At 37.1% G+C, this 16,656-nt stretch overlaps 1 protein-coding gene across 2 annotated transcripts in view; it reads left to right on the top strand.

The window, feature by feature from the left end:
• DNAH8 (dynein axonemal heavy chain 8) overlaps nucleotides 1-16,656 on the top strand; it is a 323,187-nt gene that overhangs the window by 118,085 nt on the left and 188,446 nt on the right. For both annotated transcript variants that reach the window (XM_037842901.1, XM_037842900.1), the window contains 4 exons: nucleotides 3,583-3,720; nucleotides 3,874-4,114; nucleotides 11,536-11,735; nucleotides 15,128-15,281. In XM_037842901.1, coding sequence (XP_037698829.1) covers nucleotides 3,583-3,720; nucleotides 3,874-4,114; nucleotides 11,536-11,735; nucleotides 15,128-15,281 — 733 coding nt within the window. The remainder of the gene's footprint in view (nucleotides 1-3,582; nucleotides 3,721-3,873; nucleotides 4,115-11,535; nucleotides 11,736-15,127; nucleotides 15,282-16,656) is intronic.

Below are 16,656 nucleotides of genomic sequence, written 5' to 3'. Positions count from 1 at the left end.
CCGAGTTGGCTTAGCTAGAGAGAGAGGGCCACATCTGAGCAACAAAGAGGTACTCAGGGGAGACTCATAGGCATAATTATAAGCAGGTTTAGCGCCTCTCCTTTGCAGTAACGAGCTTCATAAGGGCAAGCCCCAAAATAGATTGCTCGGCATACCAAACTGTCAGCCCTCAGTGTCCATGAGCACATCCGCAACAATCCAGGTAGGGAAGTCCAACACTTCCCCATTTTCCTCCAGCTCCTCGGGGGGGCCCTGCATATATATTTTTATTCTCTGCCCAAATTATTTTGGAATGTGTCGCTATTTCACACTAAGCTATACAAACCGACCAGAGCTCACTTCCTATTCAAAGTTCCATGTAATTATGGTTAAACAAGTGTATTCTAATAGAATTTTTAACATAATTTTTTCTCAAAGGCAGACTTTAAACAACTGTATTGGCTTATTAGGGTATTGACTTAAGAAAAGAACTTTATATTGACTTGCTTCAAAATCACAGCATGAAAATGTCATGGCAAATAAACATGAAATTGTCTGAAGATAAATTAATGATTCAAGTGTTTAAGGTAAATGGTTTCTATTCTTTTTCTGAAACCAGTCATTCTCCAAATTTAATCCATTGTGTTAGAATTCCAGAATTGTGATCCTTTCTCCAGATTTCTGATTTAGAATCTCTGGGATTGGGTCCTGGGAAATCCATATTTTTACACACTCTCTAGGTGATTTTCATGCACACTCAGTTTGGGATTCAATGTGTGTTTTCCCCCCATGCTTGTGTTTATTTTATTACTCATCTAACCATACACTGGACAAAGGGGGTATCAGTCACAAGATCTTCACAATCACATGGTGTTCTAGTTTGCTAATGCTGCCAGAATGCAAAACACCAGAAATGGATTGGCCTTTATAAAAGGTGGTTTACTTGGTTACACAGGTACAGTCTTAAGGCCATCCAGTGTCCAAGGTAGCACATCAGCAATCAGGTACCTTCACTGGAGGATGGCCATTGGCATCTGGAAAACCTGGGAAGGCATGTGGCTGGCGTCTGCTCCAAAGTTCTGGTTTCAAAATGGCTTTCTCCCAGGATGTTCCTCTCTAGGCTGCAGCTCCTAAAAAATGTCACTCTTGGTTGCTCTTGGGGCATTTGTCCTCTCTTAGGTTCTCTGGAGCAAAAGTCTGCTTCCAAAGGCCATCTCCAAAGTGTCTCTGTAAGCTGCAGCTCCTTTCTCAGCTCCTGTGCATTCTTCAAAGTGTCCCTTGGGCTGTAGCAAGTTTGCTCCTTCTGTCTGAGCTTATATAGTGCTCCAGTAAACTAATCAAGGCCCACGCTGAATGGGCAGGGGCCACACCTCCATGGAAACTATCCAATCAGAGTCATCACCTGCAGTTGGGTGGGTCACATCTCCATGGAAACACTAAAGAATTACAATCTAATTAACACTGATATGTCTGCCCACACAAGATTACGTCAAAGATAATGGCGTTTTGGGGGATATTATACATTCAAACTGGCACACATGTCACAAGATAAAAGTTACATAGTTATACAAATTCAATGTTTTAACCCTCAGTATACAAGGAAAAATAATCATCACCATTTACCTTTTGGACCAATGGACGTTTTTTATTTTTATCTTTTTATCTTTTTGAATAATTTTAGTAATAATTTGCAGAAGTGAAAATAGATGGTGGAAAGCAATTTTATTAGAAAATTTAATTAGAAATTTAGTAGAGCAAACCCAAACTTCTACACCATAATGTCTCAGTTTGAAAACATATATATACACAACATGGGGACCGTCTTTTTAATGCTCATAGCTGTGTTGCATGAACATAGAGCATACACATCCTGTAAGCACTGATTCCAGGTTTCTAATAGGTTCTAACATCACTACTTCTGATTTTTCTTTCACCTGCATTATCAAAATGCAAGACTATTGAAAACTCTTGCTACTGATAATTTTGTTGAAGAGAGGACTGCTATCTTCCTTGCACTATAAATACAAAAATTCTGATTTTAGATTTAGGATGCTATATAAATTTTTCATTTCTGCATCATCTATTTCCTTTCTATACACATCTGCCTTCAACATTTGTCCTTATGAACTGTATCAAATAAAACTTACACAAACATCCTAAAGAAAGAAAGAACACTATCACTTATCTTTTTCTCAAAATGGGATGCTCTGTTTTTGCTGCCAAATATTGCATGATGAAACCCTTGCTGCTATTGCAATCTATTGAATATATTGTTCATTCATATAGTACTGAGTTTAAAAAAATCCATCTAGATTATCATCTGAAGTCTCATAGTCTGAGATTTCACTTATGCAATCAATTTCAACATCAAATTTAGAATCTAGATTGCTGCATTCTGTCTGTTTTCTGTTTAATACTTGGGAAACACTTTCCTCTGCCAGTTTTCTCTATTGTTTTAGGTAGAAAATGAAAAATTCTGTATTCTCTATTTTATTAAATGAAAGCTAAACAAACAAACAAACAAAAAGTAAAAAAGACTACAAAGATGGTGTGTCCAGAATTTTCTTTTATACTTCCTTGAAAGATGATGCAATACTTTGGGCAACACAGTAAGAAACCTGAAGGATGATGTGAGAATGATTATTTTCATTATTGTATCATTCTTCTAGTTGATTTCACCATTCTGTTTTCTCATAGTTTGAGTCATTTTAGCACAGTTGGGAATAATCACTGAGTAGTAATGAAATAATCTGTAGGATGATTAAATAGCAAAATGTATCAAGAACTGAAAAAATAAAGTAAGATTGGAGAATGTCTGTTAGATTTATAAAACAGTCCAGTGGACCCATATGGTAATTGCAAGACAGAATGAGTTTTACGCCATTAAAAATGTAAGTAAAATTTATCTTTAAGTTATGAATAGCAGTCCTTACAAATAGAACTGTTGAAAAAAGAAACTCAAAAACTAAAATCTGGTCTAGTGGACGCTCATGATATGCTAAGGCTTGAGGAATTCCTGGGAGAATTGAGTGGTCAACTTAGTACTTTACACAGTGAAGAACTTTTCCTTTACTTGAACCTGGAATCCCTCCCTTTATTCTTGTTTTCAGTATAATGTCATCTGGGCACATGACCCAAGCTTCTTATAGGAAAGTGGCATTTAAACTCGAACTTAAGGACAGACCAGGACTTAGTCAGGGGAAATATTCTCAGAAAAATCCAGCTTGTATTTGAATGAAAAAAAATCAAGTCAAACCTTGCCTTTAGTTAATATGTTGTCAAGTTTTGTTTAGCCAAAACTTATGATACTAAACCAAGTTACTCAGGAAAAACCAGGGGTTTTCTTTTACAAAATAATTGAATCATTTGTTAATGCCAAGACATAGTATGATTTAGAATATTTGAAAACTGTAAACTTTGCTTCATTGATTGAGCTTTAGCAAGGTCTTTATTTTGGAAATCAATAGCTGTATACATTTGGTATCAATAAGACATTATATGCATAATATATGAAATATTTAATTAGATGAATTCTGCCTATCCAAAAATAAAATTTATAAAACAGTACAATTATGTGATGACTTAATTATTTTCTTTTCCTAGAAAGGAGCTCAACTTGCTGCAGAAGCTGTATGCATTGTATGATACTGTCATGGGCAATATTAATGGTTATTATGAAATGCTTTGGGGAGATGTAGATATTGAAAAAATTAATGCAGAACTGCAGGAATTTCAAAACAGGTGAGTTTCAGTGGAATTAAGCTTACATTTATATAGTGCCTATCTTCTTATGATCCTGTAGATACTTCATAAAATGATATATTGCTCTATCATATACAGCCTTCTTCAAAGAAATGTATAGGTGAAATATTTTTTCTCTCTTTTTTCTGAAAGATGTCGTAAACTTCCAAAAGGGCTTAAAGATTGGCAAGCATATTTGGATCTCAAAAAAAGGATTGATGATTTCAGTGAGTCATGTCCTCTGCTAGAAATGATGACCAATAAGGCAATGAAACAGAGACACTGGGATCGAATCTCTGAGTTAACTGGAACCCCGTTTGATGTGGAATCTGATTCTTTTTGTCTTAGAAATATTATGGAAGCACCACTCCTTAAAAATAAGGATGATATTGAGGTACATAGGAGTGTAATGTCTTATCAGTGGTCCATTCAATAACATCTCTTTTTTCTGAAAATTTTACAAACAAGCATTTTGTTAGAGGGTGAACTAATTGCTCTCCATTAATGCACCCTCAGAATTAGGAATGATCCCTGAACATCCTTGGCTTTTACAAAATAATGCCATAGCTTAGGTTGATAAGATGAAATTTATTAGAAAAAATATATTTGTTTTCAATAAATAATAGCATATCATTTAAAATATATATTTAATAAGTAATAACTAAGTAATAACTAAATATAGTACATAAATATATTTCTTTGAAATATTTTAGAGCTCCTTTAATATATCAGAGCCCCTCATCTTCCTTGTTGCTTAACTGTACTTCCATTTCTTTTATCTTATTTTTTATTGTGGATTGTAACATCTATACATAGAAGTGATAACTTTCCAAGTGCAATTTAACAAGCAGTTAGAGAGCAAATTTCAAGGAATGTTATGGGTTACAGTTCCAAAGTTTTAGTTATTTCCTTATGGTGAAGTATAACATATATGTAAAAAGGTAATAGCTTTCAAAGTATGATTTAACAAGTAGTTATATAGGAAATTTCCAAAAATGTTATGAGTAACAATACCATAGTTTCAGTTATTTCCTTATTGTGAAGTGTAACATATATACAAAAAAGGAGATAACTTTCAAATTATGCTTTAACAAGTAGCTATAGCAAATTTCAAAGAATGCCATGGGTTATGGTTCCAGCATTTCAGTTCTTTCCTTCTAGCTATTCTAATACCCTAGCAATTAAGAAAAAGAAAATTATATAGAGATTCAGTATTCATAACCCTTTGTTAAATTCCATCTTGTTTGTTGCTACCCCTTCCTCTAGTTTTAATCACTTTCCCTATCTTCAGGGATGTCTAGGCAGCGACCACCCAAACTTGTTGATGTTGATGTCGACTTTATGCAAAAGGGGATACATCTGATTGATGATCTTGTAAAGGCTTTTGCCTCTGGGTTTTGGGACTTCACTGGCATAGCAATTCTCTGGAGGTTTTAAGTTTCTGAAGAATAAACTTAGTGAATGAAACTTTTATGGACTCATAGAAGGGGATCTGGGTATTCTTTAGGGTTTTCGGGATTACTGTTGATTTGGGCTTGTCATACTGTGGCCATTTGGCATATCTAGGTGAAGCTTGCATAGGAATAACCTCCAGGACAGGTTCTTGACTCTATTTGAAATCTCTTAGCCACTGAAACCTTATTTTGTTTTCTTTATTTTCCCCCTTTTGGTCAAAAAGGCATTCTTATCCCCATGATGCCGGGTCAGGCTCACACCTCTGGAATCTGCGTCCCATGTCACCAGGGAGACTCATGCACCTGGGGGTTCCTGTCCCACATCGAGGGGAGGGTTATGAATTTATTTGCAGAGTTGGGCTTAGAGAGAGAAAGTCCACATTTGAGCAACAAAAGAGGTTCTCTGGAGGTGACTCCTAGGCATAATTATAGGTGGGCTTATCCTCTCCTTTACAACCCTAAGTTTCACAAGAGCAAGCCTCAATATCGAGGGCTTGACTTATTAAGCAGGGGGTTCCTAAGTTCACATAGCAGATGTTCTATCCATGATAAAACATCCATATCTCACATTATTATCAGTTAGTTGTACAGTCCTCATCAATCTCCATATTAAACGATTCTCATGACCCAAAACACCTCATAGCTCATTTAACCCCTTAATTATTTGTCCCTAGTATTTGTGTGGTACTAGTAAGGTATTTCATTAATTATAGTCCCTAGTATGCAATAGGTAGATTTTTCCCATATACCACTCTGTTTTCAACTCTCTGTTCTAGTGTCATACCTTTGAAGTATATCATGCAAGGACCTATCTATATTTGTGGTGCTGATCTGTGGGATGCCCCTTTCAATCCTACCCACCTTCAATGCATCTCTGATACTTATAATCCCATTAACAAATAATCATCACCCCTATCCATTACCACACTTTTGAATTCACCCTCATTAACATATACAAACATATTAGATTATCATTACCCCTTCACTAGTTTCTATCACTAGTTCCCCAATATTCTTCATTATAAGACATTGATTTTACATTGTTCAGGGAGTTCTTATTAGTGGTAACATGCAATATCTCTCCCTTTGTGTCTAGCTTATTTCACTCAGCATTATATCTTCAAGGTTCATCCATGTTGCAATATGTCTCAGGACCTTGTTCCTTCTTACTGCTGCATAATATTCCATTGTGTGTATATACCACATTTTGTTTATCCACTCATCTGTTGAAGGACACTTGGATTGTTTCCGTCTCTTGGCAATTGTGAACAGTGCAGCTATGAACATTGGTGTACAAATGTCTATTCATGTCACTGCTTTCAAATCTTCTGGGTACACCGAGAAATGGAATTGCCGGATCATAGGGTAATTTGATATTTCATTTTCTGAGAAACTGCCAGACTGTCTTCCTCAGCAGCTGTATCATTACGCATTCCCACCAGCAATGAATGAAAGTTCCAATTTCTCCACATCCTTTCCAGCATTTATTGTTTCCTGTTTAAGGGCAGCCATTCCTATTGGTGTGAGATGATATCTCGTTGTGGTTTTTATGTGCATTTCCTTAACAGCTGGTGAAGATGAACATTTTTTCATGTGTTTTTTAGGCATTTGTATTTCCTCTTCTGAAAAATGCTTTTTCATACCTTTTACCCATTTTATAATTAGACTGTACTATTGTTGTTGAGTTGTAGCATTTCTTTATATATGCAGGATATGTCTCTTATCAGACACATGGTTTCCAAATATTTTCTCCCATTGAGTTGGCTGCTTCTTCACCTTTTTGACAAAGTCTTTTGAGGCACAGAAGCTTTTGATTTTGAGAATTCCCACTTATCTATTTTTTCTTTTGTTGCTTGTGCTTTGGATGTAAGGTCTAAGAAGCTACCTCCTATTACTAGGTCTTGAAGATGTTTCCCTGTATTATCTTCTAAGAGTTTTATTGTGCTTTCTCCTATATTGAAGTCTTTGATCCACTCTGAGTTAATTTTTCATAGGGTGTGAGGTAGAGGTCGTCTTTCATTCTTTTGGTTATGGATTCACAGTTCTCCCAGCCACAGTTGTTGACGAGACTGTTCTGTTCCAATTAGGTGAATTTGGGGTCCTTATCAAAAATCAGTCAACCATAGGTCTGGGGTTCTCTTTCTGAACTCTCAATTTGATTCCATTGATCAATATGTCTATCTTTGTGCCAATACCCTGCTGTTTTGACAACTGTGACTTTATAGTAGGCTTAAAAGTCTGGAAATGTAAGTCCTCCCACTTTGTTCTTCTTTTTTAGGGTGTTTTTGGCAATTCGAGGCCCCTTTTGCTTCCAGATAAATTTGATAACTAGCTTTTCCAAATCTGCAGTAGGTTGTTAGAATTTTGATTGGAATTGCGTTGAATCTGTAGATCAGTTTGGGTAGAATTGACATCTTAATGACATTTAGCCTTCCTATCCAGGAGCACGGAATATCTTTCCACCTATTTAGGTCCTTTTTTTATTTCTTTTAGTAAAGTTCTGTAATTTTCTGTGTAGAGGTCTTCTGTGTCCTTGGTTATGTTTATTCTAGGTACTTGATTTTATTGCTATTGTGAATGGAATTTTTTTTTATTGCTTCTTCAGTTAGGTCATTACTAGTGTATAGGAACATTACTGACTTATGTGCATTAATCTTGTATCCTGCAACTCTGCTGAATTTATTAGCTCAAGTAGCTGTGACATTGATTTCTCAGGGTTTTCCAAATATAAGATCATGTCATCTGCAAATAATGATAGTTTTACTTCTTCCTTTCCAATTTGGATACCTTTTATTTCTTTGTCCTGGCAAATTGCTCTAGCTAGAACTTCTAGCACAATGTTAAATAATAGAGGTGACAGTGGGCATCCTTGTCTTGGAAGGCTGTCAGCCTCTCACTGTTGAGTACTATGCTGGCTACAGGTTTTACATATATGCCCTTTGTCATATTGAGGAAGTTTCCTTCAGTTCCTACCTTTTGAATTGTTTTTATCAGAAAGGGATGCTGAATTTTGTCAAATGCTTTTTCAGCATCTATTGAGATGATCATTTGATTTTTCCCTTTTGATTTGTTAATGTGTTGTATTACATTGATTGATTTTCCTATGTTGAACCACCCTTGCATGCCAGGAATGAGCCCCCTTGGTTGTGGTATATAATTCTTTTAATGTGCCTTTGAATTTGATTTGCAAATATTTTTTGAGAATTTTTGCATCATATTCATTAGTGAGATTGGCTTTAGTTTGCCTTTATTTTAGTATCTTTGGTTTTGGTATCAGAGTGATATTAGCTTCATAAATTGGTTAGGTAGTGTGCCAATTTGGATGTATTATGTCCCCCCAAACTCCATGTTCTTTGACACAATCTTGTGGGGGCAGACGTATTAGTGTTGATTAGGTTGAAACCAATTGGTTCAGTGTTTCCATGGAGATGTGACTCAATCAACTGTGGGCAAGACCTTTCATTGGATTATTTCTGTGGAGGTGTTGCCTCCATAGAAAGGTGGGTCTTTATTGGATCACTGGAGTACTTTAAAAAGAGCCACATAGGCCCAGATGCAGAGCAAGTGAGAGTGACATTTTGAAGAGGAGCTGCAGCTAAGAGAGGACAAAATACCCCAAGAGCAACATTTTGTAGAATGCCATTTTAGAACACAACATGGGATCAGCAGACACCAACCACATGCCTTCTCAGTTAACAGAGGTTTTCTGGATGCCACTGGCCTTCCTTAGGTGAAGGTATACTTGTTGATGCCATAGCTAGGACATTTTTATGGCCTTAAGACTGTAACTTTGTCATCAAATAAACCCCCTTTATAAAAGCCAATCCATTTTTGGTATTTTGCATGATGGGCAGCATTAGCAAACCAGAACAGGTAGCGTTCCTTTTTCTTCAATTTTTTGAAAGAGTTTGAGCAGGAATGATGTCAATTCTTTTTGGAAAGTTTGATAAAATTCCCCTACGAAGCCATCTGGCCCTGGGCTTTTATATATAGGTAGATTTTTGATGACTGATTGGATCTCTTTGCTTGTGATTGTTTTTTTGAGGTCTCCTATTTCTTCTTGTGTCAGTCTAGGTTGTTCATGTGTTTTCAGGAAATTGTCCACTGGCTCTACAGCTTTGTTTAATCTCAATACCCACAGAGCAGCTAGAGGCAGCGTTTGCCTCCTTCCACAATGCAGGGATCCAGATCCCAACCCTGATGCTCCCTCTTACACAGTCCAATTTTAGTCTCCTTTATCCCACAGGAGTCAGAGGCCTGACCACCACTGAGCAGCCCTCGGTTCTGTGCTTCAGTTCCACACACTGCTTTGCATTTCTTTTCCACTTCTGGTTCATGGAGATGTTTGTTTATTTTTTTAAGACAGGCCATATTTGATTTTTACTTTCTTCTTTTGCATTTTATCTATTACTCTGTTTTTTGAGAAGAGGACATGCACAGATATCTCTCATATATATGATTTGGGTTTTTCTGCCCCTTCTCCCTTTTTCATAACACATGTTCTAGTTTGCTAATGCTGCTAGAATGCAAAACACCAAAGATGGATTGGCTTTTATAAAAAGGGGGTTTATTTGGTCACACAGTTACAGTCTTAAGGCCATAAAGTGTCCAAGGTAATGCATCAGCAATTGGGTACCTTCACTGGAGAATGGCCAATGGCGTCCGGAAAACCTCTGTTAACTGGGAAGGCACATGGCTGGCGTCTGCTCCAAAGTTCTGGTTTCAAAATGGCTTTCTCCCAGGATGTTCCTCTCTAGGCTGCAGTTCCTCAAAAATGTCACTCTTAGTTGCACTTGGGGTATTTGTCCTCTCTTAGCTTCTCCAGAGCAAGAGTCTGCTTTCAATGGCTGTCTTCAAAATGTCTCTCTTCTGCAGCTCCTGTGCTTTCTTCAAGTGTCTGTCTTGGCTGTAGCTCCTCTTCAGAACATCACTCACAGCTGCAATGAGTTCCTTCTGTTATGTCAGCTCCTTTATATGGCTCCACTGATCAACTTAGACCCACCCGCATGGGCGGAGCAACACCTCCATGGAAGTTATCCAATCAGAGTCATCACCCACAGCTGGGTGGAGCGCATTCCAAAGAAACACTCAAAGAAATCTAATCAAAACTGATAATGTCTGCCCACACAAGATTACGTCAAAGATAATGGTGTTTGGGAGACACAATACATTCAAACTGGCACAACACATATACTATTAGTTTTGTTTCAATGCTTTTTTTGTCTGATTAGTAAATATCACTAAGATATTATTGAAGGAAACAAAGGGTTAAAACATCTTTAGGTATCAAATCATTTTTATAAGTAGGTTTTTGTACCTAAGAATATTCGTAGTCTGTGCTTTGAAAGAATTCTAGGATTCAGTTACTATTGGTACCCCCAAACTTATTCTCAATATTGTCCACCTCAAGTGTCTACACTCTTTCAAATACATCCTATTGTACTGCCTATAATGCCTAAACATTAACTAAGCTGGGTTAATGCTGTTACAGATTCACACCTTTACTTTCTACCTCTAAAGAAAGCCTTTTTCCTCCATGTAGAATGTTCTCTTTCTCACCGGTGCCCCCTGTTGGGATCCCACTTATTTTCAATGAAGTAATCCCACTTACTATCCTCAATGAAGCCTTTCTGACAAACTATGGGAGGAAGTCATTTCTCCCTCAGAATTCATCATGGTTCATACCACTCTCATGACATTTATCACACACTAATTCGTATTATAATTATTTGTGGAAATATCTTGCTCCTTTAAATTCCTTTTTATTTTTGTGGTCCTTTTGATTCTAAGTATGAAAATAAGTTGAGGCCATGTGGGGAAAATACCTTACTTTTATTTCACTTTTGAGACCCATAAGAAAAAAATTGACTTTTAAGCAAGTAAAATAGTCAAATTAGGGCCAGAACATCTAGGAATATAGTAATATTTACATGTTGCTTTAAGATTTCAAAGGACTCTCATGTGTATTTTTATTTGATTCTCATAGCAGGCCTCTGAGATTAGTACAGCAGTTGTGATTATCTCCATTTTTACCAAAAAAAAAAAAAAAAAAAAAAAAAACACACACACACACACAAAACTCCAATTAAAATATAAATCAAGAAAAAAGATGATATAAGTTCCATTTTCTCATGTTATAAACTTGGTGGTCCAGGAAAAAAAGAGTTTTGGGAGTATCATAATTTTCTAATTCAAATGTGCAACACAATGATTTTGTGCCTCAGTTTTCTTTGCTGTGAAATTGACTAAATGAACTAGATGACTTCTAGCTCCCTTTCAAAACTTAAAGAGTCTATGACTTTATGGCACACTTAATTTGTAACTGAAAATGTTGTGACATATTCTTTGATTTTCTCTGAAGGATATTTGCATATCTGCCATTAAGGAGAAGGATATTGAAGCCAAGCTGACTCAGGTGGTTGAGAACTGGACAAATCAGAACCTGAGTTTTGCAGCGTTTAAGGGAAAGGGAGAGCTTCTGCTCAAAGGAACTGAATCAGGAGAAATTATCACCTTGATGGAGGATAGTTTAATGGTCTTAGGTTCATTACTAAGCAACAGGTAATTTTATAGTTTCAGGGAGAAGGTTTTAATTTGGTATTTATGGTTATAAAATACTAGATAAATGCACAGTTCTACATAAGATTCTGCCCTAAGGAGCTAACTCTTACTGCTCCTATATAAACCATCTGTTTCCCCTAATAGTCATGGCCTCCTTCTCTTCTTTAATGGACTCATCTGTCTTTCCCATTTTTTCTGGTGGATCCCCTCACAATTTTTCCTCCTCAAATTGGCAGGTTATTCCCTGAACATCTTGGCTACTCACTGAGAGGACCTCTTTATTTTATCTTCTCTCTTTTTTGTTCCTCTAACCTGTCATCATTGCCCTCCTTAGCTAAACCCCCTTCAAGTGTCCACCAAAGGCCCAGAAAAGGCGTTCTGGCCACAACAAGAAAAGAATACACCACTAGGGGCTTGGCACTTACACACCTGTAGTTTTTATGTGAAAAACAGCTGTATCTGTGCTGGGTTCACTATTGCCTGAATGAGACAGCCTGTTGATTATCCAACTACCAGGTCAGCTCTCAAAGGTGACTGTGATCTCAAGGGCAGTCTCAGGAAATTCCAGCACCCATATTAAGTGTTCTGTCAGGTCTTTGGTCTGGGCAGCAGCAACTGCTATTCCCATAGCTAACTATACAGTAGCTCTCGACTGTTCTTCATCCCAACACACCTGTGAAATATGTCACACTCTCATCATTGACAGAAGCCAATTTCCATGGAGATTCTAATACCCTTCCTCCAGGTTGGGACTTCCGTTAACAAATGGCATTCTGCATGACCACTAGTCCTAGAGGCAGTCTTGTATTTGGATAATGTACTATCCACAAAGCTCCTAGGTCAGGGAGTTTAGGGTTGAACTTACTGAGGTTAGGTCCTATGGTACATAGTCTGCTTTCAGGGAATCAGGATGATCCTGGCTTGGAGACCCTAGGATATTCAATGGTAGTTTAACTTCATAGGCTACTACTTCTCCATGGTTCACTGCAGATTTTGCCATCCTAACTTCCTGGATGACTGACCTCCTCAAGAAGGGCTATAGATTGACCTGAACACAGCCTGTGGCCAAGGATATCAGGAATTTGAAGCACGTCTTCATTTCACACTTACTTGGACATAACCTGATTAATATAGTGCTTATTTATAGTACTAGAAATATCATATTAGTAAACTCAATGCCGATGTCCTGCTAGAAAGTCAGAGTAAAAGGAGTTCTAAGAAATCACCCCATTCTGGGAGATTCTCCTTCTAAAGAACTTTGCAGCACCAAGTGGATCTGGAAAGCTTCTTCCAGACCCAAGCACAGAGTGACCTTGTAGCAGGCAGTGTCTGCTGGATCTCTAGGACAACCTGATGTGACTTCAGAAGGAAATTGTGTGTCTCCATGGGTGAGACTTGACTTTAGATACTGCCTGGATATGACACTTCCCTGGTGGACCCTGGGAGCTTTTCAACATCACCTGATTCCACAGGGCTTCTTGGGCTTTCCTATTAGGGATGACGTATTCTACTGTACAAAGTTGTGCGATGCAGGTACAATGCAGGTACCAGGCCAAAGGAATTGGTTATGCTAGATTTTATTCTCACATCTCCTTTCCTCATATTAAGATTACTCTTTTTATTCTCTGTGCAGGACCATTTTTGGCCCCAAATAACTAGGTGCATCAACCCCATGAAATGCCCATCTGTATTAGTCAGGGTTCTCCAGAGAAACAGAACTGACAGATTCTTAATATATATATTAAGAGATTTATTACAGGAATTGGCTCATGGGATATTGGAGATTGGTAAGTTCGAATTCTGTAGGACAGACTGCAAGTTGAAAACTTGAAGGTGAAGCTGAATTCTTCAGGAGAAGCCACAAGTTGGAAACTCCAATGAAGTTGACATTGAATTCCCCAGGAGAGGCTGGCTGGCTGAAGTGGAGAAATTCTTCCTTCTGTCTGCTGAAGACCTCAATTTTCCCTTTAAGGCCTCCAACTGATTGGATGAGGAGATGCCACTCATTGCTGAAGGCAGGCTCCTTTGTTGGTTATAGATGTAGTGAGTCATAGATGCTACCAACCGACTGATGAATTACATCCATCTATGAAAGACCCTCACAGTAACAGTGCTCGCTTGACAAAACAACTATACACCATTACCTAACCAAGTTGACATATGATATTAATCATCACACCATCGTAATCTGCATGTCTTGATTTTGAGGGTGCTTTAGAAATGGTGTCATCAGCTTTATACCAGTGGCCATGTGGACAGTATAAATTGGGTATTGGGAAAAACTTTTTGCTTGAGCAACTGGATCATCTGCCTCCCTAGGGCAATTTTTGTATAACTCTCTTATACCTCCATGTATAATGCATTCTTCCAGAGAAGTTATGGGTTTCACTCAGGCATCAGACTGTTCCCAGAAGAACTCCATTCTACACATGAACACCTTCAAGTTACCCTGTCCTGGATCAACAAAAGTTATAAGACTTTAGTCAACAAGTGCCACTCATCAGGGAATGCCACTAACCTCATTAAAATTATTTGTCATTGCCATAAACTGAGATCAGTTTTTTGATCCAACTGTGGGTAATTGGGGTCTTTATCCTGTATCTTTCCATCATTTTCTCCGTGGCATCCACTCTGTTTTTCATCTTTGTTGTGCCCTTGTTTTCAGACACCTTGTGTTCTCAAACCCTTCGGCCAGTTCTGATGATCAGGAAATAGGAACCTTACTATTTTGGGGTAGCTCTCCTGAATCTCCAGTACTGCAGAGTCTAGTTGCACTTCCTAGTGAAATTAGCAGTCTGTAGATGGTGAGAGCTTTCCTGTAAGCTTGACCCTGGCCTATGGCACCCTTTCTCCAGGTGAACCTGGTAACACCTTAACCCTTCCCCTGCCTTTGGGGAATGTGATTTGTCCTGTTTCTTTAGAGATGGTCCATCTCCTGGCATGATGAAACCTACAAGGCCATCTATAAAAGGAAAATCCCTGGATACTGGTTTCTTTCTCTAGATTCAATAGTTCCACAGACCGGTAATGAACAGCATCCTATGTGTTATTCTCACCTGTATTTTCCGCTTGGATTTGGTTTGCAGTCCTGAAAAACTATCTTATTTCTTGTTTTCCTTTTACTCCCAGAGGCATCCAGCACAATTCCTTTGCTGGACCTCTGGGGCATAAAACTTGGCCCATTTTCCTATTCTGTGACTGACGTGAACAATAAGTGAATCACTATAATTATATGAATTTTATTCATAAGCAAAAATCTCATTAGCTGTATGGAATTTTTTAGACAAAATGCTCATTTTCAAAAGAATATGTCTCCTTTAATTTACTTTGTTAGGCCATAATATTTTCTAAGTCTCCCTTGGAACATAATATTTTCCATCCTTACTTTTTAGATATAATGCTCCATTTAAAAAGACTATCCAGAACTGGGTTTTTAAATTGTCTACTTCCTCAGATATAATTGAAGAGTGGTTGATAGTACAGAACCTTTGGGTTTATCTTGAAGCCGTTTTTGTAGGTGGAGATATTGCCAAACAGCTGCCTCAGGTAAATATGGCTTTGGTGACTACCGATAGGATAACGTGGTATGTGTTGACTATATGTCTCTGTAAAAATCTTCACAAAGACATGTAGTCAAGTCTTGGTTACTTAAACCAGGGATTGGCAACTATGACCCAAATCTGACCCATTTGCCTGTTTCTGTGAATACAATTTTATTGGAACATAAAATTGGACTATATGTTTACATATAGTCTGTGACTACTTTTGCACTACAACAGCAGAATTGAGTAGTTGTGACAGAGACCACATGGCCCACAAAGCCTAAAACATTTGCTATCTGGCCCTTTACAAGAAAAGTAAAAAATTAAAAAAAAATTTTAAAAACCTGCCTACCTGGACTTATGCTAACAAAAAGAAGAAACTCACATATTTTCAAACAGTGAATAGTCTCAAGGTTATTTGAGGATGTGAGGTACATTAAAATATGGTGCCATTAAATTATCATAGTCCATCTTTTCCATGAATTAACCTTATAATATTCCTCTGAGAGTTGTATTAAAATTAATCTGTATTCTGTAAGTAGAAATTAACCATTAGTAAATTGATTAGTACCAGATTAGAAAATTGACAGAAGAAAGTTAAATGGTTAATTTTATTACTTTATATCTAGCCAAGAAACATGTATACTGTAATGTTTATTGAAATTAAAGATTTCACAGGAAAAGTTTAAACTGAAGATTCATAGTAACTATTTTGTAATAATATTCTTTTATTTTAGAATACTAAGATTTTACTTGTTAAAAACATACTTGAGTAAAATGCTAAAAAGGATTTTGAAAATGCTGATTTCCCTTTATAACACATTTTAAAAACATAAAACTAAAATCTTGTTTTTAAATCAGAAAGTTGCATTTTTTTTTTTTTTGAAGAGGCCAGATTATCCCGATTTCTAGATGCAGTTTACAATTGAATGCCAAGCTTAATGTCATCCATGGTAAGTAGAAAATTTCCATTCGCAAAAATGCAAATGAAGCTTTTGTTAGGGTTTTTACTGTTTTCCCCACACTGGGATACTACTGAGCTGTAATTATTCCAAGGATCCTGAGATCAAATTAGTTTCTTGCTTTGGTTCATCAAACCAAAACACCTGGGTACTGGAAAACTAGATTTGAACTCCAAGGTGGTAGCTCTGCGAATTAATCATGTGTGGCACTTTGATGAACATATTAAATGTAAGGAAACAAACAAACGATAACCCCACTATGTTGTTCAAAATTAATTAACATGAAAAAAATTGTCCATTGAAATTATGTAGCCTGAAAGCGAAAGGCTTATTTGAAGGAATATTAGGAAATTCTAAAGTGAAGACTTTGCTTTACCCAATTATCCAAATGCTAATCTTTCATGACTATGGATTTGT

The sequence above is a fragment of the Choloepus didactylus genome, chromosome 7 (assembly GCF_015220235.1).
Source record: "Choloepus didactylus isolate mChoDid1 chromosome 7, mChoDid1.pri, whole genome shotgun sequence".
Lineage (NCBI taxonomy): Eukaryota > Metazoa > Chordata > Mammalia > Pilosa > Megalonychidae > Choloepus > Choloepus didactylus.
This window is presented reverse-complemented; position numbering and strand designations above follow the sequence as displayed.